This window comes from Mycetomoellerius zeteki, unplaced genomic scaffold (assembly GCF_001594055.1).
Source record: "Mycetomoellerius zeteki isolate Tzet28-1 unplaced genomic scaffold, Tzet1.0 scaffold64, whole genome shotgun sequence".
Taxonomy (NCBI): domain Eukaryota; kingdom Metazoa; phylum Arthropoda; class Insecta; order Hymenoptera; family Formicidae; genus Mycetomoellerius; species Mycetomoellerius zeteki.
The window spans coordinates 572107-597924 of record NW_017257654.1 but is presented as its reverse complement, the minus strand read 5'-3'; the positions used below and the strand labels follow the sequence as shown (position 1 = coordinate 597924).

General features: G+C 33.2%; 2 protein-coding genes across 3 annotated transcripts; one reads left to right on the top strand and one right to left on the bottom strand.

Moving 5' to 3' along the window:
* Positions 1-3778: 3778 nt before the first annotated feature.
* Positions 3779-19543, bottom strand: LOC108728721 (uncharacterized). The gene is made up of 13 exons (XM_018457455.1): positions 19353-19543; positions 15641-16115; positions 15485-15562; positions 13372-13454; positions 11684-12482; positions 10857-11042; positions 7512-7862; positions 5807-5883; positions 5445-5548; positions 5273-5372; positions 4831-5043; positions 4368-4481; positions 3779-4265 (listed from the first exon to the last, which is right to left on the bottom strand). The coding sequence occupies exons 2-13, from the start codon at positions 15741-15743 to the stop codon at positions 4110-4112; spliced, it is 2364 nt and encodes a 787-aa protein (XP_018312957.1). The 5' UTR covers positions 15744-16115; positions 19353-19543; the 3' UTR covers positions 3779-4109.
* A 2476-nt stretch (positions 19544-22019) lies between these two features.
* Atf-2 (Activating transcription factor-2) lies at positions 22020-25225 on the top strand. Of its 2 annotated transcripts, none has more exons than XM_018457469.1 (7): positions 22020-22459; positions 22574-22667; positions 22750-22895; positions 23022-23338; positions 23654-23867; positions 23930-24269; positions 24520-25225. In XM_018457469.1, the coding sequence occupies exons 1-7, from the start codon at positions 22409-22411 to the stop codon at positions 24930-24932; spliced, it is 1575 nt and encodes a 524-aa protein (XP_018312971.1). In that variant the 5' UTR covers positions 22020-22408; the 3' UTR covers positions 24933-25225. The 2 variants fall into 2 exon arrangements, with proteins under 2 accessions (XP_018312971.1, XP_018312970.1); XM_018457468.1 differs by having other exon boundaries at positions 22747-22895.
* Positions 25226-25818: the final 593 nt, after the last annotated feature.

Sequence of the window (25818 nt, the reverse complement as noted above, 5' to 3'; positions counted from 1 at the left end):
GCTCGTTTCTAGCTATCATTTCAAATGCGGAAATTAATCGCGCGATTTCAATAATCAGTTCGGACGATAAGTTTTTCACGACGTCGTCGTGCTCGGGACAATTACGCGAGCTCTGTTCCGGAGGGTGCAATTATGCCGTTTAACGAATATCATGGCGTCTTTCGACTCGATGGCCCATCCTCCCTATCCGGCGTTTGACCTCCTCTCCGTTCCCTACCCACCACCTTACGTACTCCACCAGGGAAGTCCTATTCCGTAATTAGAATCTCCCAGCCCCCTAGGAGGCTTCGCGACCGACTTCGCCCCCTCACCGGCCATTACTTTTAATGGCGTTGTTAATGAAACTAGGTGTCGCCAAATTAACCTCCCATTCCAGCTGTGCTCAACCGTGAACGAAAGCATTGCGCGGAAAGACGTAATTAAATTTCTCTAATTATGTTGCCGTATGATTATCGCCGATAATAGACTGCTGCTTTGCGGATCACTTTTGATAGACTTTTCATATAAATTTGCAGAATATGATAAGAGAAAGCTTTCAAGATTTTAAAGTAATACTTTTTTGAGGCTTTTATCTCAATTATCTTCAACAGTAATTGACATGTATTATGTATAAATATATACAAGAGAGAAATGTAAAACATTAAGTATTCGTATTTATATCGCACTTTTATCGACAAATGCACGCATTTAACATATAATTTATGCTCACATTTATTGATAAAAGTGAAAGATAAATACGGATCATAATAATTAAAATAATAAAAAGCGACTGTGATATAAAAATTAAACAACGATCACATTTTAAAGCTCATATAGACAGAGCTTAAATTCTAAAATTTAATTAAAGGTATATATGATCATTTAATTGAATGTTATAATGTTATATTGTCGAGAATTTGTGATTGAAGAATAGTTTATAAAAATAAAATTTTAATCATTGGAAAATCTTGCTCTTTCTCTCACAATTTCTATCGCGTTGTAGTATTACAGATCCACGAAAACATGAGTCTCATAATTGGAGGAAACCTATCTGGTTTCGAAATGGTTTTCTGCAACTACTTAGATTCTTCCAGACTTCATCTCTCGAGATTGTGCTTGAATTCGAGAGCGAGGTGTTTACATCGGCGAAGTTTTACTGCACTTTTCATTCTCTTGAGAGATACGGGACAGTATTAAAAAGTATAAATGTTTTCGCGCGATACGATGTAACACGACGAGCAGTTTGGGAGGAACTTTTGCTTGTGGCTAACGTATTCGATCGCGGCCCGAAGGAGAATATGATCGGCAGGGCGGCCGGAGAAGGTTTGAAAACCACTGGTCCAGGCTGATTATCGCGGTAACCACCCCCCGAGCGCCAATTAATCTTAACTTTTACGGGGCAAACACTTTTCATTAAGCCCGCCTCTCCCGCCGGCGTCGGCGTCGGCGTTTCGTCGTCCCTTCGCCGCCATCCCCCTCCCTCGTTTCTCGCAGCCTCAGCTGCCCCCGCAAGTCCCCCCATTTTTCCTGTCCCCTCTCCCCCTCATCGTCTCGCTACGCCGCTCATCCTCCTTCGGCTACGGTGAGGAACGGCAAGGAAAATGGCTCCCCAGACAAGCGTTTAATCTGGCTCTAATTAGCAACTTACCCTCCACCATTGCTCTCGCTTTCTCCCTTCTTCCACCTCTCCCCTTCCTGCATCGGGGTAGGTGCACTTCTCGCGCATTCTCTGTGACCAATCCCGTTCTCTTTCTACTTCTACCGAGGACAGGAGCGGATAGATACGGTTTGGATCCTAAAGTGTGAAAGAGTTAAAATATACCTCTTTTTTTTTCTTCCGCCGATTAACCTCAAGAGTGCCAACTTCTCTTCTCTCGACTCTTTTTTTATTTTTTAATTAATGGAATGTTTGTGTTTTAGGATCATTTATGAAATATAATTAAATATTGCAAAATACACATTCCAAGAGATTAAAAGCACTGTAATGATAATTTATGAAACGAAATTAATTAAATTACAAATTGACTTTGAATTATAAAATTGTAGTCTTTTTCAATTATATTTCTTTAAAAATATCTTAGCACATATATATATAATATTTCTTATTATCAGAGGCGCATGTCAAAACTTTCGAGTTATCCTGCGTTGGGAATTTATGGGCAAATGGATAGATGGTAACCATTTTTGCAGATTGTCGATAACAGAAGGTAATTTATCGACGTTGAAGCGAAATACACTTTCTACATGCACGTATCTATGATCACGAAAGATTGAAGGAAACTGTGTTATATTTGTTGTAAACAAAGATTTCTTCTACAGATTTTTAAAGAATTAAAAGTATTAAAATAAATCGAAAAGTTTATCATGAATTAATAACATGATAGCAAATATATGAGCTATGTTTATTACAATAAAAGAAGAATTTATATGTTAAATTTGTCGAAAAATCGATAAAATTAAACAAAGGTATTAATACTAAGAAATTTATTGCAAACGAGATTTTCTACATATCTTTCTTCCTATTTTTTAATTGTTTTTAACTTTTTCATACATTTTACTTAAAAAAGAAATTTAAAACAGGATGTCACAAGTATAGACTCACTGCTTGAAAAAAATCTGTTGTACCAAATTAAAAAAAATCAAATCATATATATTATTTGTGTAAAAGATTTGATCAATAACCGGCGCCAAGTTTCCATTATATTAATCTATTACCTAACTCAACGTAAATGATATGTATTGTACTTCCAAGTTTTCACTCAAAAATAATTCTGTTTTAACTCATATAGAAGTATCTATTTTTTTTTGCTTTAACACTATTTAAAAATAATATTTAAAACTTTAATGCATGGCACAAACATATTTTTCTGTTTGGAGCAATTTTAATCTTATTGATTGTACTTTTTTTGATGATTTTTATTAACCACATGTTTTCTATAATGTTCGGATACGATTAGTAAATTACATTACATGAGTAGGGTAGATAAAAGTATTATTATTTTTCCCAAGAAATTTGCTTTTTGCGATCATCTTGCAATCACTTTGTAATTGCCATTTTCTAGTTGATATTCTCAAAGAATCATCTTTTCTACCATGATTTAATTTACATTCAATCGCGGAATGCATGCTTGAAGCAGATAATTAAGCTATCTGCTCTAAGCATTCCTGTTGGCAAAAGAAAACGTATATGTTGAAATGCCGGGTATGAAAAATGATCGATAGAGACTCATATCTTTTAACGATCAGATAAAGCTTACGAGCTAGATAACCAGATAACACGAAGGTAAATGAATTTTCAAATATAAATGGAAGAGACACCGATAAGCGTTTCAAATGGGACGTATTTCGCAATCTCTTCAGAAGAAGAGATTGCGATCTGGGCGCGAAATACTGCTGGATGTTGCAGACGGTGCAAAGCTATCTTGTGAGTCCTAATAAGTTTCTATTGACAAATGATAAGAAAACATTGCTTATACATATCTCGAATGCAAGAAGATGCAAATGAACATCAAAAACGAAAATAATAGATTTCATAAATCTTATATTTTGAGTCAAAATAAATTTTTTTAATACATTCAAAATACTTATTATTTCTTGAATTCTTATAAAACTTCTTATATAACATGAATTAATATTATAAAAAAATTATGTCAATAACATTTATCGTATTAATAAGACGAATATTTCTAAATTTGGAAACATCTTTTCGTATATATGTATGTATGACAATAAATTATTTAATACAAGTAACAACAACAAAGCTTTAAGCTTAAATGATGTTTATATTAAATATCTTTACTTATTACTACTAATTAGCATCTCAAAAACTTCACGTTGCTAATTAATCATTGGAATACATCAACTGTAATTTTTGATTACTTTTTTTATTGCTAATTTCGAACATACTGAACGATTTTCGTACGATAACGCTTTAAAAAGCATTATGATTTTTGGCACTTTCGAAAGAGTGCCTAATTCTTCATAATCGAGCACGATTGTAAAAGTCTTTAAAAGCATAATAAGACTTTGGTAACTTCACGTCTTTATATCTTCTTTCTTCTTTTTGTGCTCCTTCTTCCTTTTTTTCAAGTAAAACAATTCGTCCTTCGAAGGACTGAAGCTCCTCCGCTTTAGCTCATAACTTTATCGATCCAGGGCACGAATTTCTGAATATTGGTATACACACCGGGTAGGTGTTCGCGACCGCAACCGATGCCCCAGGAAACCAAACCGATCAGAACGTGTCTGCCTTCCACCGACATTGTGAGCGGTCCGCCAGAATCACCCTATTACAAGTCAAATTGTAAACAGTGTTCTAATTGCACATGTATTTAGCTAATAGTGAATTAATCGAATATTTCTTGGAGGATTCTATTTTGATTGATTACCTGACAAGAATCTCGCCCGCCTTGTCTATATCCCGCACAGAGAAATACATCATGTATGGTTTCTCTTCTTCCGGCTGCTCTGAACCACTTTTGACATTTATCATTCGGTATTACCTAAATAAAAATATATAACATACATACACATGTATATATACACATATAAAAATAATTAGGAAAATTATTTATCGTGTAGTTAAATAATACTACGAACATTATATGCATAAGTAATAATTGATTAATATGAATTTACCTATGGCAAATAAATTTTTCTTATACGATTTATCAATATTAGAATTAATTAATTAACACAAAAGAAATAAATTAATATAAAACATCGCAAAAATAGTTTACAGAATTGTGTTGTACGGTACATTGCATATTATTTTTATTGCACATATTTTAGCTGAAAAGACGAGTACAAGTTATCATCAAAGATGAGTACGTTGGTTGATAGTGTACTTACCTCAACGTCGACTTCTTGAAGAACGGATGGCGCCGAAGTTTGACCATGTCTGGTTCGTCCCCAACCAGCGACAGTTGCGGTTCGGCCGGAGAGCTTCAAATTCCTCGCCGGCAGGCAAACCGGGACGATGTGCTGCTTGAAAGCTACCATCCGGGACAGCTTCACCAAAGCCACATCGTTTCGAAAGTCGGTAGGAGAATATTGCGGGTGTATCTATTGTTATTTTGTTGTTTTAACGTAATTATTATTAAGTTATCATGCTTTTTATTGGTAGACAGGCGTGATAAAATAAGTGTGTATTTTGAAATTTATTTTTAAATTATTTTTAAATTATTTTGAAATTTATTTTTTAATATTATATACTTCTCAATGCGACGTGGAATTCTTGGACGTATACTGTTGAATCAATAAAATTTAAAATATTAATATTTAAAGGAAGAACCTCTTTTCTCTCGATATTAAATTCTTCATGGACAAGCCGTTCTGTCTGGTCTCGAACGTCCCATTCCCCGAGTCGAACTTTCAAATTGTTATTTGGTGTTCTGACATAAAAGATATGCATATATCAATATTTCTATCGTACTAAACCGTTGACAATAATAGTCAATACTAACGTCGCGACGCAGTGTGCCGCTGTGACCACCCATCGATTATTCAGCAAGGCGCCGCCGCAAGACAGCTTCTTACTTTGTAAGAATCCTGACTTAAGAATAGCGGCCTGCAACAAAGAGAACCTATTTAAAGGCCTATTTACAGTCGCGTTACATGAAATATGTATCCGAGTCCGCGTCACGGCTCGCGGCTTTTAGAGAAGATTTAATAGATTATTTTCCTCCCTCTCCGCGCTAGGCGAACCGAGCAAATTGATGAATAATGCAGAGGAAAGGAAGAGTGTGTCACGAGGGCCGAGCGAGAGATATGTTTATAACTAAGTCGAGGAAACGGAGAGAAGAAAATTGTACGAGAAGGATTTTACCTGCCACGGATGGCTACCGAAACTAGACGAGTGTCCACCTACGATCCTGTTGCTCCTCGTGTAGAGTTCGCCACAGCCTGAAAATATGATCTGTGTTAGCTATTGCAAGACCTCAATACGCGTTCAAGTGAAAATGTTCGATGTGTTGGTGATAACACGGGATAACACGTAATGATGCAAAAGTGATTTGGGGATCAACATATGATCGAAGAGATAATATTTGTGCGTGTCATAGAAGAGAAAATGAGACTATAGCGATGCAGAAGATAAGCTTACACTAAAAATTTATTAACTGATACTTTCTACAATTATCTGCAATTAAACTGGTACCTAGGTGTCTACTTTAGAAGATTCTTCGCGCTTTGGTGAAAGACAGAAAGCAGAAAATAGACATGGCACGCAGTGTAGAAAGTTCGCGCGACTTTAGGAACTCTGTTTATTATCACAGATTATATAGAGATACATTATCTACAATTAATCGTTGCGAAATTTTCTTAGTGATTTTGCCTAAAAAGATACGAATATGAAGTATTCATTACATAATTTTACACGTGTAATTAGTCATTTTACCTATTAGATTTTTAATTTCAGATTTTGAATTTAACGTGCAATTCAATAATATATTGAATTTAACATGCAATCCAATAATATATACATATACATAGCTATACATTTAAAAATTGTATGTTAAAGTTAAAATCAATTTTGATATTCTAAAATATTCTGTCTCATATTCCTATCTTGTATTTCAATGTTTAAAAGAACCTGAGAGGACTGTTAAAATATAATTTTCTTCTTTATTCCATACAGTTGCTTCATACAGTTATCCAGTCTCCTATTGTCTTCCTTGTTTTTCGTCTTTTCCGTTTTATCTTTCCTTTTCGGCCAATCACTTTTTATTTTAGTATCTCTCATTTTTTTCTCCAAATTTAATTTCTCGATTGTTTCCCGGCAATACTTTGTGCAAAAAGATGTGCGATGTGATGATGAAAGCATTTTTGTGCGGTTTCCATGCGAAACATTGTATGCGTGTTTAAATACTGTCTCCGTCATTCGGGATCCACCGTAGATCAATTTGATTATTATTATTAATCTGGTATATTTAGTAATAAATATTTTGTATCGTCTCGATGTCCATCCATTTTATGAAATTCGTCCAGTTCGTCTCGTATCTTTCATACTGATTTTCGTCGAAACTGTAATTCTTTATATTTTTTAAAATCAGCACTTTCATTCTCGATATCAATAAATTATATCTGATATCTGGTCTAATAATTATCTGTTGATATTTGTTGGTATAAATCACGCAATATCACCGCACACAAACTTATAATCCAGTATGATTAGAATAAATTGATGTCTTTTCAATCGATCGCGACAGTCAACATCGAGCATATTCAATAATCAAGTGCATCTAAGAGACTCGCAAGGTCTCAATTTCTTGCAAATAAAATTGATAGCAATAAACATAAAAAGCAGAAGGTCGACCAGGCATGTTGAAGCGATATAAGTTTTAACTGTAAAGAATACAATTTCGAGGTGAGCTCAATTTCCCATACTACAGAGACACGGCGGGATTCTTGCGTGTCTGTAATCTTCGGAATCTGAACTCACCGAGGTTTTCAGTGAGTCCTCCGACTCGTGCGCTTGACACATATCGTGCGACACTCGGTGCAATAATCTGTGTGCATTCTCATGCGATTACCACGGTATCTGGAGTAGTCCATGACGTTGGACGAGTCCTCGATTGGGCCACCGGAAGCGGCAGGCGAATAGCCGCCGTCGTACTCGTCCTGTGGATAATCCTGAACTGTGTGATACGGACGAGTGGTGAACGTTGGTCGGTTGTGGCTGACTGCGAGATCGTTCGGCCGATCGTGGTTCCAGATCGCGTAAGATGAATCGTAAATGTTGGTTGGATTATTGACGCCACCCACATACGTGGGCCGATGGGTCTCATGGCTGTGCGAGGGCCTGCTGGGCCTAATCGCGCTGCCGTAAACGTGCACGTCGTCGTCCACGTATGGCTGTTGGTGCCCGAGATTTAGGGTAAACGCTGGGCAACGTAACGATGTCGCTATTAGCTACTCGGAATCACTCGCGTTGTGGCTCTGCGGCCAAATTTAAGGTTGTATATGTCATATTTCAAAACATTACAAAAAAATATAAAAATTTCGTAGATATTATTTTATTGTATGTCTGAGTATTTGTGTAAAATTTGATCTTTGAATATCTGTATAGAATTTGGTTTAAAAGTTATTTAATTTTTTTGTTCCCTTTGATTCCTATGTATGCGTTTTGATAGTAAGGGAAGGTCACTGATATACCATTTTGTTTTTAGATAATATTTCTTAAACAAAAGGTAAAAATACAACTTCAAAAACATAAATACAAACTAAAAAGTGTCTTCTATCAGATAGTGTAAGGAGTTTTTATAATACTGTTTGCAAGTTTGCAATAATTAAGTTTTTCGTAAGTTATGCAAAAATGAGCGTCTGACAAAATGGACTCCAAAACTGACATAAGCAATAATGCCAACATTCCTATTCTATAAATAAAGATATATCCTATTCTGTAAAGAAAACTAATTTATGAAACTATAAACATTTAAAATGACATAATATTATCAATAATACAGTCACTATTATTTTAATTACGCAATTTGCAAAAGAACACCGTAAGAATCTTCTTCTCGGATTCATAGAATTTGTTTTTAGCTGATTTGGTATAGAAATAAACAAATATATGAATTATGAGTTTGTACTTCTTTAATTAGCTAAACAGATCGCGTTTTTATTAGTACTAATAAGGTGCAAACGTTAGTTTCTAAGAAATAAGGGAATGTCGCTTTAAGAGACCTAGAGATCGATGAACTTCCTTTACTTATTTGCAAATTTGATAAGGTCGTAGAATTACGAATTAATCAAATTTTTTATATGCGTATATTAATAAAACTATGTACACTAATAAATGTTTGTGCAAAAATTTATTTGGATTTACTTATGTTCAAAAGTTATTCACTTAAAACTGCAAAATATAGTCATTTTGCTCCATAAAGCCATTGTAAGCCAAATTATTTATTGTTTTATTTTTTGCAGTATGATTTTCCGGACATATTTATAGCAATTTTTGAGCTAATTTAACTGATATTGACTTTTTTTACCTGATTTTTTGGTTAATACTTTCAATCGAGATTGTACAATCTTAAGTCCTATCACATAGTGATTATTATAATTATGCTTTATGTTATTAGCTGATATTTTAATCACTGCAGTTAAAGACTGTCAATTTTTAGAATAAATCTATTTTAGAAATAAATATAGAACATTATTATGATACTAATAATGTTATAATAATAATAATATTTTTTCCACTTTCATTATTTTCTCTAATTATTCATTGCAACCAGGAAATACAATCGGGGTATTCATTATGTAATTTTGTCTCTTGGACGGAAATGTGAAAAGTGAAAATTTTTATCATTGAAGTTAATGGAGAAATTTTTCACTTTTTACGTTTCCGCCTTAAGGAAAAAGTTACGTGATCGGTACTTAGACAAAACCATGTACTGTAAAATATATAATGAGATATAGAATATACATATAATATAATATAAATATATAATGAGGAAGAGAGAGAGAGAGAGAGAGAGATGAAAACAAATGTAAAAGAATAAAATTAATGTCATAAGAAAATATAATATAATATTATACAATTTGTAATTGTCTTGTTCTGTCGGTGACATCGTTTCCTCGCCTGTTTCTATTTGTGCCATTGTATTGATAGTTACGCGGTTACGGTGAGCGACTTGCGGAAAGCACTCTCGCGTAAAGTTTTACGGGCGTGCAACGCGATGCCGTCGCGTAAACTAGGTGTGAATAACTGTATTTGAAAGTACTGGCCGTACTCTGTCGCATCGTTGGTACGCGCGCGACACACTAGCTAGACGCTGTTGGTTGTGTAATTTCGGATGTCGGATAGAAATCAGGTTACTTCCAGCCGGTGTCTCCTTTCAGTTCATGATTATCAAGCGTTCTCAACCTTCTCGCGATCTAATCTCATCTTGATCCTTAACATTAATCTGAAAAAGTAACGTTACATCTCCTATTCCGTTAATTATAATATCATTTGAATTTTCTTTGCGCTTCTTCACTAAATATGATCCGAATCTCCCTTATACTGCACGCAGGGAGTATACATCGAATGTGTTATTTTATCGTAATCGTCACGAAATTTGACAATTTAACTGTAAAATTTAAAAGCGTTTACGGAAATTCCTCTCAAGCAAATGACGCTAACAGCGCGATACAGTCTCGAAGTCTCGGTTCAGAAACTCAGTTTAGTGACATTGGAGAACACGGACCTTCTTTCAGGATGTCGCAAATTTACAGCGGCATGACGGTAGATAAAAGGACCTCACGAGTTAATTGAGAGACACACATCGTTGAATTAAAAACTCTTTCTTCCTTGAGAAAAACATATGACATTTTCATTGTCTCCTCCATCCTTAAATAGTGGATTAACCCTTTTGGTTTGCTTAAATATACTATGCGATATCGTTTAAATTAATATAATTAAAGTACTTTAAAAAATAAAACGTTTTTAATGTAGAAGAAAGATCTTCTACATTAACAGACAAAATCATTAGAGAAAAACGTTTTTTAAATAAAATATTATTAAATTAAATTAATTAAACTTGATACATATGAATCTGTGAAGAGTTGTTAGCACGATATCCTAAATTAATATAAAAAAATAATGACAGTTCCAGTAGCACTCTTCATAGTTCTACAGTTTCTTATAAAAATAAAGAGTTCCGCATTTTTTATACTAAAAACCAAAATTAGTACATCATATTTTCAATTTTGATTTTTTTAGTGCAGAACTCTTTTTTATGTTTATAAAGAACTATAAAAAGTGCTACTGGCATTATATTTTATATATTAAGAGAATATCGTGCTTACTTTACAGATCCAACACATATGCTTTTTTAATATATACATATATATTTGGGACATATGTAGTTTTACTTTAGTACGAGAAAACTTACTGGCATTCTGTAACAGACCCACAGTCGGTCGCGGTACTTTTTCGGGTATGTCTTCGTCGTCCACGCAGCAGCTCCATAGTAAACCTCCGGAACACAGATCGACTGGTCGACCACCATTCATAACGCAGCTAATGCTGAGGCCGCACTCAAACCTCGCACCTTTGTACTTGCACGTTTGCGGTATCACTGAAATAGATTCCACATGTCAATTAATATCTATACATATAGAGTGTCGCACGTTTATCGATATTTTAATAGTAATATTAAATTATTAATTTATTATTAATGGGATTATTTTCATATTAATAGAGAAACGATTAATAAATAAGAATTTTGATTAAAAAATAATTTAGTCAAGAATTTGTCTTGTAATAAAAAACATTTTATAATGAAAATCTGTTGTGATATCGATGATATTTGTTTATTTATTATCACGCAATTGTAATTTTAATTTCACTCTTTCGTATTTAGCGCCAATATCAGTTGTCATGAAATGAATCCTGTGCAATTGCTCGTATTAATAATTTACGTGTGATTGATGATGTATTTTGTAAATAGTAGGAAATCTGATATTTCAATATCTCATTTTACAAACTCTTGAAAATATCAGATATAAAATGTTGAATTATCTGTCTCCCTATGTTCTTTTTATTTATTCATTTAACCATTTCATATAATAATTTATTTCAGTTATAATTTACGACCTTGTATCATTTGATAAATTTATGAAATTCATTTTCAAGATTGATATATTTTATATTTAGTTAAAAGCGCACTTCTAATCTTTTTTTATATCCTATTTTTGTCCCATTTTGAATCCTACATACTTCTGCCCAACATCTCTATTAGGCTGCTCTGGAGATTGGAGTTATGTCCTCGATGATCATTGGTGTAGTTTCGCTTCTTTCTGAGTGTCTCCACTAGCAAGGCACCTTGCTGCTTGCTGGTCAACTTCCTCCCTCTGCCCTGTCGATGTCCGTCTAACATTTCCTCGTGCGCTCCATTTAATCTCTTTTGTCTGATTTCATTCAGTACTTCTTGGATATTTATTTCCTCTTCCTCTTCGCTCTGTGAGTCCTTTTCGAATGTTTCCTGCTCGCTCCAATCCATTTCTTCTGTATTATGATTTAAAAAACGATCTTGAGTATCTTCAGAGAACATAGAATTCTTTGGATGATCCGTGTTCTCCAATATGGCGTCAGTGGTTCCATCACCGCTGTACGGAAAATTCGAAAAGTGATATTGTTCGACCTTGGACGGTATGCCTATCACGTTTTTCAGGTTGCTCTCGATGGCTCGATTCTCACGCGTGAGATCCTGTCTCGTTCTGGCGGCTTCGGGTTTCCAGAGATCGTGATGCTCATTCGAATCATCGGCCATCGTGAATCTTCTCGGTGCGTTTTGGAGAACATTGTCCTCGCGCCGATTTAACCTTCTCGATGGGTATGTATCGGACCGCTGTAGACGAGTTTCTTTAACTTTGATCGGTATAATCGATCGGCTTGCAGTTGCAATTTTACAATCCTCCCTGTGTTTCCACGAATAAGTATCATGGTGATCGAAAGCGGTCGCCACGGTGATCAGAAGCACTCCAAGCGCGAGCTTCATGATCGACTTTGACTTCCGCTTGTGTCACTTCGAGGATACCTTGCGTATCATCGCGATCTCACTGCACACTTGCAAGTTAAAAGGGGCGCACTACGATGTGGATAATTCACGAGTCCATTTCCTTCTCCATTAACGACGATCGATGAAGAACAATATAGAGATCTCACACCTGAAGACTAAATCAAGTTTCTCCGAAATTATTCGAAGAGAAACTTGACTTAGTTGGAAGCTGTAAGTCAAGTTTCTCTTATGAGATTCGACTAGTTGAAATTTCACTTGCAAAAACGTTTGAGGAATTAATTGGCACACCATAAATTTCTTTGAAAAAGCTAGCTTGTTCTTATTTCATGTGAACAATAAACTTTCAACTTTGAACAAAATCTCAGAATACACTTAATTAGATTTGGTTACTGATTAATCCCGGATTGTAAATCCTTAATCTTGAACGTAGCAAATGTGATTCATGGTCGAATTTCTTTCACAATTTCTCTCACTTTGTCGAAGGCTTTCGCGAGAGTCACGGTATTTCGAACGATTTTAGAATCCCAAAGCACTGTGTAAGCACCGCCATTTTGATATCACTGGTTTTCTCTTGCAATAGTTTCGATTTATCGTAGAAAATTTTCTATAGAAGGTGGCAGGAGACGCAGCCTTCTCTTGGAGACCGTTGACGTGTATGTATTATCGAGAGACAATGCCAAAAGGTTAAAGGCGCCTTATGACACTTCACCGGAGTGATGGTGAGAAGCCGTGATAATACGCGTCTTCTGCACGTGGACTGGCTTAAACCGATGTCTCACGAGTCTCGATCTAAGAAGGCGTCCACTGCTTTCACCGGCATCAGCTTTCCCGCAACGGCGGTGTCGTCCCTTGGTCTCACATTGGTTCCCCACCTTCACCATCAGAATATATCGTGGTGTTGTATCTTATTTTCCATTTCTTTCTTCGTTGAATTATTATGTCGCCGCGAAATTGTCGTACTCTGAATAGCTGGAAAATTTTATCAAGATTCGGGCCAGTCGCCTCGTGAAAACGGAAAACCGAGATAGTTATTTTTATAATATTATATATTCTTTGTTGAATCGTTTAAGTTATTTTGTTTTATCATATTTTATTTCTATATATTCAAATGAGGAGATTAAAAAAATTGTGAATTTTTATTCGAACTTTTCACTGTTATTTTGTTGATTTTATTTCTTCATTAAGATTTTTTTTATAGTTTTATCACAGTGACGAATGATCATTGGGAAGAATGATTAAATATTTTCTGTTTCTCATCAAATTTTAGTAAACAGATTTATTAAAAATAAAAAATTCTAAAAATAAGTAGCATAAGAGTTTTATCATAAATAAAATATATAAGATCGCATATAATTTCAAAAAATCGACGCTGTGGCGGCTATTCGCTAAAAATGGCCATTTACATCGAATAGGTTCGGTAGACTAAGATTTCGTGACCCAATTTTATCGCTTCACTGACAGCGTTTTTACTATTAAGTTTACTTAAAAAAGAGTAAATAGCGATTAATATTCGGACTAATATCTTTCATGAAAATGCGAATTTTTATTTTTAATAAAAATATTTAATTTTTATTTTTAATTTTTATTTTTAATTTTTATTTTTAATAAAAATTAAGTAGAACTTAAATCGTGTTGCTAAATTTCTTATCAAAGATTGAATTAAGTCCAATTAAAATTTGAAAACATTACTCGTGTAATTCAATAATTCAGCTAGGAAGTATCAGGTATCGTTTTCAATAAAAGGAAAAATATCATCTTCAAACGCTCATAACAACAGAGAAGAGGTGCGCTGAGGTCGCAGTGAAAACTGAGCTTCCGTGCGCTTCATTATAAATATTCTTGTAGAAAGTAAGCGTCAGTAAGTGGCCTTTCAAGTACGATTCCGATTTCGTCTTTCTTGTTAACTCAGTTGTAAATCTTTCGTGCTTTGTCCACATTTACGGAAAATTATTAAATCTAATCGCAATATTTTTTCGTTGAGAATAGTTATGATAGTTGCATTAAATAAGTAGTTGTATTGAATAAAATATCGTTCTAACAAAATTCTTTTTATGATTTTTAAAAAATTTATCTTTAAATACATTCTTGCAACAATAAATATTTAACTAAAGCTACTGAGAGCTACAGCGCGGTAATCAGAGCGCAAATTACTGTAAAAAAACATACTTTAAAATTAATAATTTATTTGAATATTTTATCTTGAAGATGAGTTTAAAATAAAATAACTCGGAAAAGTTCGGATAAATTATTAATTAACGAGTTGTAAAAAACGATTCGTTACTTTTTAACTAACTGTACCTGTAACTTTTTAGAATTGGTAATTTGTAACGGTAACTAATTATTTTTTGAAAAAAGTTGTAACTGTAATTAGTTACTTTTATAAAGTAACTTTCTCATTCCTGCCTATCAAAGGCAGGCTTCATTAAAGAGGAATGATATGCTGAATTCACACTTCATTTTAAATTAATTTGTTTATAATTACTACATGCAATGATATTGAAAACATCAAATTGTATAGAATGTAACAGATAAAGATATAGTCTATATTCTTTTGATTGTGTAAGTATGAGTATCCGGCTAACCGGTTTGTCATCTTAAAATCTTTCCGATATCTATCATTTCATCGAGATCTTACCATTGTACACAATTACGTTCACATAGCTGAATCATCCTTATCGCATGCTATTCAGTTATTAACTGAAATTGTTTTAAGGGGATAATAGATATCAAAATGTCAGCATTATTCAGCGTTTTGATTTGGTAGAGGTATTATCTGATGACACGTGACAATTAAATATAGGTGCTTGAATTATACTATTATATTTAAATCATGTTATTAATTAAGACAGAAAGTAGAGGTTCTTTCGACGAAATCATGAAATTAATTTGTTATTTTAATTATGAGTGAATTTTTTTTAAAGTAATTTTTTAAAATTTATTTTAATCCCTTTTCATTTTTAATGTATTATAATGTAAGTTGAATAATAGTGACTACTTACATCCAAGTTCATCGAAAAATCTCATCTGTCCGTGCGAATCGATCGCATTTTCGATATTTTCTTCTTTCTCTGGCTGACCTAAAAAAAAAATACGATCAAATTTCTCCTCTAGTAAATCATTTTTAACGATATCAAAAAATGTCATTATCTATTTACCAAACTTTCTCAGAAATCGGTTGTTCCTTCTTTTATTAGCGAGACAGCTTGTATCGGCGATCAGAAGTAGCGAGATAAGCGCTCCGGCTTTGAGAACAGTCATTTCTCTCTTCGGCCGTCAGTGATGATCGTGCGATTCACTGTCATTCGCTAAACATGTTCACGACGTCGTCATGAATTTTTCTTAATCTGACGCCGTATCATTTTGTCACGTTCCTCATGATTTCACTTTGAAATCCGTCTCGTCAGCAGTTCTATTAAAAGTCCAAAAAGATTCCTGGATGTGCTTTTTTTATTTTACACGCTTTTTCGAGCTGCGTGAGTCGCTTGCAATTGAATGTGGTAAAATTTGTTTGCGAATTGTTAAAGCTCTCACACTTTACACTCGCGGACACTCCATTTAATCGAACAACTACGAAGAGTTCAAAGGGGACTTGATGATACGAATCTCGCTGGAAAGTGTTAATTGCTGAAACTGTAAAAGACCCTGTCTTTTAAAACATGATCGTATATGATTTCGACAGATTTAAAAAAAAATATTTTTGCGACAATTTTTCTAGCACATTATATTATACCCGTATCATTATTTATTTCATTAAAAATTTATTTATACCATGACAATGTTATTTCGAGCTGAGAATCGATGAATTCGGTTATTTGCGTTACATTAGATTAGTACATACACTGAGAAAAAAAAGTTGCTGTTTCAACAAAATATTAGTTGATTCAACTAAATGTAGCGGTCAGGGACTGTCAAGCAAATATTTGTTAATTCAACCAAATATTTGTTAATTCAAACAAATAATATATTTTAAATTACAAGATTTTGTTAATCTAAATATATAAATATTTGAACTAAATAATCATTACGAACTAAACGCATTTAGTTAAGTTAACAACTTTTTTTTCAGTGTACTAATTTGCTGTGTATCAAATTAGCAAAGTTAATGTTAAAATATATAAATATTTTAAACGATTACATATTTAATAATGACATTATCACGATATTTAACAGAATATATGTGTTATTTCTTTGTCAAAATTAATTATATTATGCATTAGATGCTTTATATGAAGCAGTACTTTTAATATGTACTAATCCAATGTAATATGAGTGACCGAAGGGGTTAACATGGAATATGATGTAGCTCGGAATTTCGTAATTCTATCATCTTTTGGCTCAAAATATTCCTTTTAGATTACTTATCAAATTTAAGGATTTTAAGCTCGAAAATCAATAATATGCGAGTCTCGCTTTCGCTTTTAATGATTTCTGTAATTACGCGTGGCCCCGTAACGAACAAGTTGCATGCTGATTAAACTAATTATAATGCAAATCATGCAAGTATATTTTGATGTTGTTATGTGCCATGTCAAAGGGTTGATCGCATAGACGTTCTGGTTTCCCCGTCGATCTCGGAGCCTTTGTCCACATTCTCGATCAGTTCCTTCACCGGCACATCGTGAACGAATTCACGTAGCGTGTCCAAAGACGTTCACGTACAGTCTGGTACAAAAGTGGGACACGAAACCAGGCCACTGAGACAAGTGGCACGCCTTTTAGCTCCGCAACGTTCAGCCGGTTTACATGTGAGACCATGTCCGCGTGGCGACGTACTCTTCTCCTCCTCCTTTCCCCTCTCTTTTGGTTATTAGTGAAAGTTAGCCGGTAACTTTCGACTTTGACAACGACAACGATTCGTGAGGAATGCAGAGTGAAGAATCATCGGGTTCTTGGAGCACTTGGGCTCAATTCCACAGCTCACGATTAATTCTTAACCGAGGTTCAACTTATTCCTCATCTCTTTCCAATTCTTAAACAATTGGAAAGGGAAATAAGCTGAATCTCGGTTAAGAATTATAATCGTGAGATATGGAACTGGGCCTATATCGTATTTAAGAACATTATTTTGAAGAGGTGTATTCCAATTCTCCATAAATATTAAACACTTTATACGAAAGATTGATAAAAATTTATAAATGAACGGTTGATATGATAGATATGTTTCTTTTTCTAAAAATTAGTCCATTTAACTTTCTATCTTGTTAGTATTTAAGCCTCATGATTATAAAAATGATTGAATTCATAGAAAAATCTACTTTTCCATAGAAGTATCGCGGAAATAAATTATGCTCGTGCGACAGTTCTATTTCGTGAAATACATAGAAGCTTTACTCTAGAACGAACTTCGATTGTTTCATTTAGATAGTATGCGGCGAATTGAAGACGAAGGAATTTTGAAATATCACTTTCAACCACCGTGTTGTAAGTTACGAGTTAAAACCCGTACACGAGCACACTATTGTTTTTGATTGCTCGACTTTCTTTGCGCTTCTTCTGTATTAAGTAAAGTAAAAAATAAACAAGTGGGATCATGTGCATGTCTGACACACATTCGTGTAATTTAAATGTATCCTGTTAATTGATATGCTTTCACAATTAGTCTGCTGCTGTTTAACACTTTTTTTCAGATTTTAGATATATTATTCAGTAAAATATATATTTATATATAATATATAATTATATTACTTATTTGTTACAACAACGACACAAGTCGAAGAACGAGAATTTTTCAGAAAATAAATTTGAATATTTAAATCATTAAAATTTTAATTTTGAAATACAATTTTGATGTAATAACTGATTGTAGAAGAATAAAAGTATATACTTTTAAATGTTTTTTTTTGTTTTCATTCTTTTTGCTAGCAACCAAAAAATTATAATTTTTTGTTATGTCATTGTATGTCAAATAATATGTTATATGTAAATATATGTGTATATATAATGGATATATTTATTTAGATAAGTAATGGAAAATTGGATATACTTATTTAGATAAATAATATATTCAGAAGATATATTATTTAATTTATATAGATATATTATTTAAATCATTCAAGCGTAAAACTGTAAATTCTTGGTCGACCACTGTTCCAAAAAGAGAAAAATTGTAGCGAGAATACATGTTCGTGGAAGGCATTAATTGATATCGAGGAATTAGAGATGAATGCTTTTACAAACGAGCGAGCAAGTACATTGTTACGACGATTTCTGTATGTGTCGCAGCGATGGTATCGATAGTCACGTTCTAAAGAATCGAAAGCACGTGCAACGATCCGATTCGACAGTCTCACCTGGATTTTTATCAAGATCAAGGTTGAAGGCAAGTTTGAAATCTTGTCCATGGATCACGATATGACATTCGCAAGAGAGATGCGAAAGTGCGAAAGTCATACTTTTTTCAATGGATTATCGTTTATCGTTTGTCACGGTTAAACCGATAACCATTAGCGTTATTTATTATAAATATTAGAGAAGGCAATAGAAATAATAAATCTATTCGTGTTACTTGCACTTTTTACACTAAGAATCTCCGTTTTCTCTCTCGCTCAACTATACATTTATTTCATTTTAAGCGCAAATTTTTTTGGGGATTTCAAGTAACACAAAGAAATCATATAAATGTAGATATATTAAATATTTTTGATCTATAAAGAAACTTAAAAAATTGAAGATTAAATTAAATATCAGTAAAGTTATAATTCAGCATTAATTAATAAAGCTTTAAAAATTTTTATTTTTAGAAAGTGAACATTAATTTGCAATTTATTAACAAAAAATAAAATAGATTGTAATTCAGTATCTTTTCTATCTTCGTATTCCTACCTTTTTAAAAATACAATCTTATCGATATTATACAATTATACACACTTGCGCTTGAAGATCCGATCACTTTGCGGAAATACACATTTTCGGGCCTTTCGGGATAAATTCATGAACGTGTCTTTGTTAATTCGAGGTAGTTGTAATGTTAATTCGAAATTTCTGAGAGATTCGCGCGGTAGAACTCATATACCACGGTTTGTGGTCACGTTCGACGGGCCAATGAATAGAGCACCGCGACACGCGGTTAACTACTGATGAGGAACAGAAATATCAGCATCTGAGACCACTCTCTTTGGCCTGCTCTCACTCTCCCAAGGCGCCCAAAGCGTTCCTTTTCTATCTAGCCAGTGAAATTACGACGAAGTGTAATGAGAGTCTTTTACATCCGTTCCTTTCGGATAAAAAGCGTTCGACGGAACTCATCACTTTCTAACCAGATCTTTTTTCTCATTGTTTTTTTACTTAGCATATTAACAAGTTTTTATGTGCTTTTCTTTTATAATTAATGTCTTTTTAATCGTAAATTATTTAATCGTAAATTTATTTAATTTAATATGTTTGTTTAATTGAAAATTAAATATTTAATTTTTCCTATTTCTTTCTGTTTGATGGTTTTATTTCTGAATTGTGAACATTTGAAATTTAATTTGTTCTTTTATATTTTATTTTTGTATTTCTAAAAAATCACTGTGTGTTTCATAAATTACGATTGTAATTTTAATTACCCATTCTTACGCATTTGACATGGATCTATTCTTAGCAAGACGCTAATTATGGTAATATATGTAAACTACACCACTTGTTGTTCGATTCACTATCCGAAAGCTTAGTAATCCCGAAACTTACTTTCATAGAGAGCCCACAATTGCGAAGGACAATCTGTTTTTTTCCATGCGAAATTTCATTTTCATTGAAATGTTGTTGCATAGAAATTATTTTTTATAGAGACACGACGATACGCAGTTTTCTGTAACTACTCATTTACGCGGCGAGTAATTATAACGGTTTTGCGAAAATGACAAACGGAAGGAAAATTTCTTTTTCAGATATCTGGATACTCCATTAGTTTTATTTTTATCTACGAGTAACAATAAGATACACATATAACTAAATATGTCTATCTAGTAGATAGAATCTACGTGGTAGAATTAAATATAAGTAAATATATAGAAATAAAGATCAAATCTTTATAAATTTTTGATATATTTTATTGAGTCGAGTTTTCATTAAATTATATAATAATTTGTATTATGTAATTTTTTAATAATTTATGCTAGTATTGTAAATACCAAAAAGTTTTCATATTGATATATCGCTATCCAACGCAGAAGATACATTTACCTATATTTTTTTCATTACTTTCAAATATAGTTTTAAAGGATCGGAAAAAACCCAATTTTTCCGCGGATTTTTTCGGTTTTTTCCCAAAGGTAGAAAAATTCATTTTGGAAAAATTCACGCGTGCTCGTAAAACCTACCACGTTTGTTTCTCAGTTCTTTCCGTAAAGAAAATAATTGCGTATAAGGTACACAGCGGGATAAGTTATAGAAATTTTGAAATTGTATAAAAGATTGAGGTCGCACAATGTATTCAATAAAACATACAAAACATACACTATTGCATCGTTAATGTAAGAATTAAAAATATAGAGTCCAAACATCATGTTTATATGATAATAGTAGGTCTAGAAAATAATTTAGATTTAAACTGAATTCGTAACAAAATATTTGAAAAAAAAAAATAGACTACAGAGAAGGTTAGATTAGGTTTTATTATAAAAATAGAAGAGGGGGATAACTAAAAAATAATGTAATAAAAATAATGCTACATAATATATTTCATAGATCGCATTAATTTTATAAAGGAATTTAGAAGTTACTTATTATGTCTTACATAGCAAAAACAGCAATTTTTCCGGTTTTTTTCCAGCAATTTGAAAAAAGCGGCTTTTTTAAAACTATACTTTCAAACCAGCCATCGTAATTTGCTGTATAATAACATGATATAATGAATAATGAAACGTCATGCATAAATTTGAAGTCATTGCCAAGGCACATCACTCTGTGCCATTACTATGCTATTTCTGTGTCATTTACGCAATTACCTCACGGTCTTTTACCCATATTTACATTCCGCATATGCCTGCGGCTTAGAATAGAATGGTTGACGTGAATGACCAGCGAATGATTTTTTATCGAGATAATAAAAAAATCTTACATTCATTTTTCGTAAATATTTAAAAATATAATACATTCTCGAATTTTGTGATGGCCAATATAAAATTTTAAAGAACTCGCACTTATTATTTATGTTTAATATCACGTTATAATTATTAATTAAGAAAACAATAATTACAGAACTCGTGATGTTGAAATAAAAATATTAATTTACGCACTGAATACAATACCGCAGTCTCATCAGCCTATTTTGTTTGTAATTTTTATTATAATTATCAATTAAATAATTTTATGAAAAATTTATCAGTACATAATATGTGTATCTTGAGTGTTAAAAAATGATATAAAGACAAAAAAAGAGTAAAAGAAAACTAGAGGTAAGGAAATGTTGGAGCATTTTTTATCTTACTTTAACAGAGTATAATACCGGCTACAGTCGTCTCTAAATTCTCTTTTATCTTATACAAGATGTCAGCACGCGTTGTGGTAACAGCGATAGAGTGTGATATGGTATAGAGTGGAGGTGGAGTAGTGTGCCAACATGGCTACAGCTGACGCAGATGAGTGCGGGCGAAGTACTAAGGCTGCGTTTTGTTGTTCATTGCAAGTACTGAAAGTCTAGTATACATAACATGAACTATAGATTTTCAATACTCGCAGTGAATAACGAAACGCATTCCTTTAATGCTGCGATTGATTAAATCCGGTGTATTTGCAAAAATAATTTTGTTTGTTGTTTCAAGATTGAGAAATTCAATCTATTTGTTAAGGAGAATGTAACTTGAGAATGTACTACGTCGTGACAGGAATAGCCGTAAACAGGAGTTAATCACGTTTATTCTGCAGATATTATTGTGTATATTTTTATATTTCATCGTTTTGAGTGAAAAAAATCTGGAACCAGTGTTCAGAATATATTTACAATGACCGACTCAGAGAAACTCTTCGCTTGCTCCACATCCGGTTGCAATATGGTATGAGATAACTATTGTCTTTTTTACTGAAAAAAAGTAATTTATTTCGAGGTTACAAAAACCTTAAAGAACTATAATAATGTAAGAAATAATAGAATTATTTTTTATTTATAGAGCTTTACAAACGAGGATCAATTAACAGTGCACAAAAAGAAACATGACATGATGCTAAATCTTAACAATAACTCTAAGAGTGCTGGATTTGTTGGTAAGATATCACGTGAACAATTTGATTCATTTATGTGTCAAAGATAGAAATGTGCTGAAAGATTGATCAATATTTGTAGCAGATCAAACTCCAACACCAACAAGGTTTTTGAAGAATTGTGAGGAAGTGGGTTTATTCCAAGATCTGCAAAACGTAGTCAATCCTTTTGAAGAGACGTTTCGAAGGGCCGTTGAGGCTGGAAATACTGGCACGCTTATAGTATCAGAGGTAAGACAAGAAAATCACACATATATTGACTCAAATAATTAATAAAATTCATAAAGTAATATTTATTTATAAGTACATTACTTTTATAAAAGATATCATTCAACATTGGTTCACTTTTTCATATAGGTTGGAATAACGGATGATACGCTGCATACCCCTCATATTTTTCCCTATATATCAGATGTATTGCCTGCAAATAGTCAAATTCTTTCCGAAGACAACGTCGAAGTCCCTCTTGCCGAAAAAGATGAAGAGCAGGAAAGCGCTATAAAGACTGATGAATGTAACAGTATTAAATTAAGTACAAACGAGACGCAGGAACTGATGAAAGATTCGACTGTCACGTCTGCGAAAGGTGATACTCTCCCAGCGGATATTATTGCTTCAAATACAAATATACCTATAGCGCCTAAGCTTTCACCGACACAACCTACGTCTCACTTGTAAGAATGCCCCGTTTATTGTTATAAAATTACTCCGTGCATTTCATCGTAATAAGCCTTAATTTCTCTTATTTCGTTTGTATTACTTAAATATTTTCCATAATGATATAATTTACACATTAATTCTTTAATTTTAGAGTTATTTTTAGATATAATAATCAATCAAGCTTTTGTTGTTGGATGTTTTTGTGCAAGATAATTAATACGTGCTTCTTTAATATAAAAATATTTGCAGCTACTATACAATGTACGATGAAATCCTATATATCCTATATATATTATTGATAGATTTAGAATATCTTTTTTTTTGCTAAGGTCTATCAATGGTGAAGAAGTGCAGTTGTTACTGAAAACCGCAGATGGTAAATTAATGCAATTGTGTGCGACACCGGTATCGGAGCCTTCTAACATATCGAATGTTAATACTGAACAGCAAACCGTTATTATCAAAACTGAACCAGCTCTACGGTGCGCAATGAAATTGGAGTCCAAGAAAGCCGTGATTTCAAGATTATCATTAGCAAAAATGGTAACATCTGATTACGTCGATAATTTACGTTTCAAGATAAATTTTTAAAAATACCGTTACAGAAGCTGAAACAATCCCTGTCTAAGAACGCGCAGAATCAAAAAGCGACTGAAGACTGTGCGAAAACGGATGTGACTGTCGCTGAAAAAAAGGAGGGAATCAAGAAAACGATCGATCAGCTTAAGAAAAAAGACATTCTTGAGCGCAATCGTGCCAGTTCTATGCGTGCAAGGGCCAAAAGAAAAGAGTGGATTCAAGAACTCCAAAGAACAGTAACTAATGTAAACGAGGCGAACACAGCCTTGCAGATGGAGGTGAAAACTTTACGCAAGGAAGTTGCGAGATTGAAAGCTCTTTTGTTGACTCATAAAGATTGTCCGGTCACAAAGGCGATGCAAAAAGGCAAGTTATTAATTTGGACGTTTATTAATTATGTGCTCAACATCATGAATATTAATACTTTACATTCGCAAGTTTATTTTATTTTCTAAATGTCTCGCTTTTATAGGTAATAATGTTCTGCTGTGTAATCTGATTAAAAAAGATTGAAGTGATCCACTGTCGCGTTTTAATATTTTGTTTTTGTTTTGACATACAGAAAGAATATTCTTAGTCAATAATTTTGTTGCAATTGATTTTTTGAATTTTATAGGAATAGTCCTTGGACCTAAGATAATATCAGTAGATAATCCGGAGATACTTACGGTGCCGATATCGACCAATGACGTCTCTGTAAAACGGTCAGTCTCTTACACAACGGAGATCCCGAGTGTACCGACGAAAAAATCGATCGTGTCAATTACGAAAAATCCGGTGATACTTCCGAAGATGGATTGCGGTACCACGAATCTCGCGATTCCGAATGCGACGATCATAAAAACTCTACCGGCGTTGAAGATCGTGGGTGTCAATCAATTTATGCCGGAGAAGTCGGAGGGAACGAAACAGATACTGATCGTGCAAAATCAACCGAGAAAATTGTGCGAGGCTACGTCTAGGCAGATTATTCAGATAAACCCCAATTACGAAGTAGAGAACGCGGCATCTAAGAGTACGGGAACGTAATTAATCGTCTTTAAAACTTTCGTACATTTGTAATTCAAATGTCGAAGTTCTTGTGGTTAAGACGATCAGCGAATAGACGAATGAATCGATTCTATGAGCTATGCGATACATTATCGTGAATAGAGCAAGTTGTATGATGACGAAAATGTTCACAAAATCTACTTCTACTTTTATTTTATATGATAAACTCGATAATATTTTTTTGTGTTATATTTTAACCATTTGATGAGTAATTGTTTACTTTAAATCATCGCAGACGCACTCTTAATATAGAGGAATGTGAAGTAATATACAGGGAGTACTATTTTTTTATATTTATATTTATTGTGTTCACAATAACATTTTTATTGAGATACGATTCATTTTATTCTCGTCAAAGTAAATTATATATTACAAATTCTTCATCAAAGAGATATTACCTATAAAAACAAATTAAGTTTTTCTTTATAAACATAAATTTTATATAACATATTTATATGATATAATCAATTAATGTTTTTGTTTATTTTTGCATTAATTAAATAAATTTAATTCTGTTTGTAAAAATCTTGTTTATCTTGCTAAATTATTAATGTTATATGAATATAAATTAACGATTAATAATAGCGATAATAATGATTGATTATTAAATATTATATTATTATGATAAATTGAAGAATAAACAGCCTGCATTGATCCAGCCACATGTTTTCGGTATTTAGCAGACGAAAGGCATCCAATGTATCCAGTCCCACGATGATTCTGTGACCCTCGGGCCCTTATCAGTTCTCCGTCCAGTCGTCTAACAAACTCTACACCGGACAGGAGAATGATAAGGGGCTTTGGGCACGCATTGCTTCAAACACGGGAAATGGCTATCGAAAGATGGAATTCCATTCTGACGTTC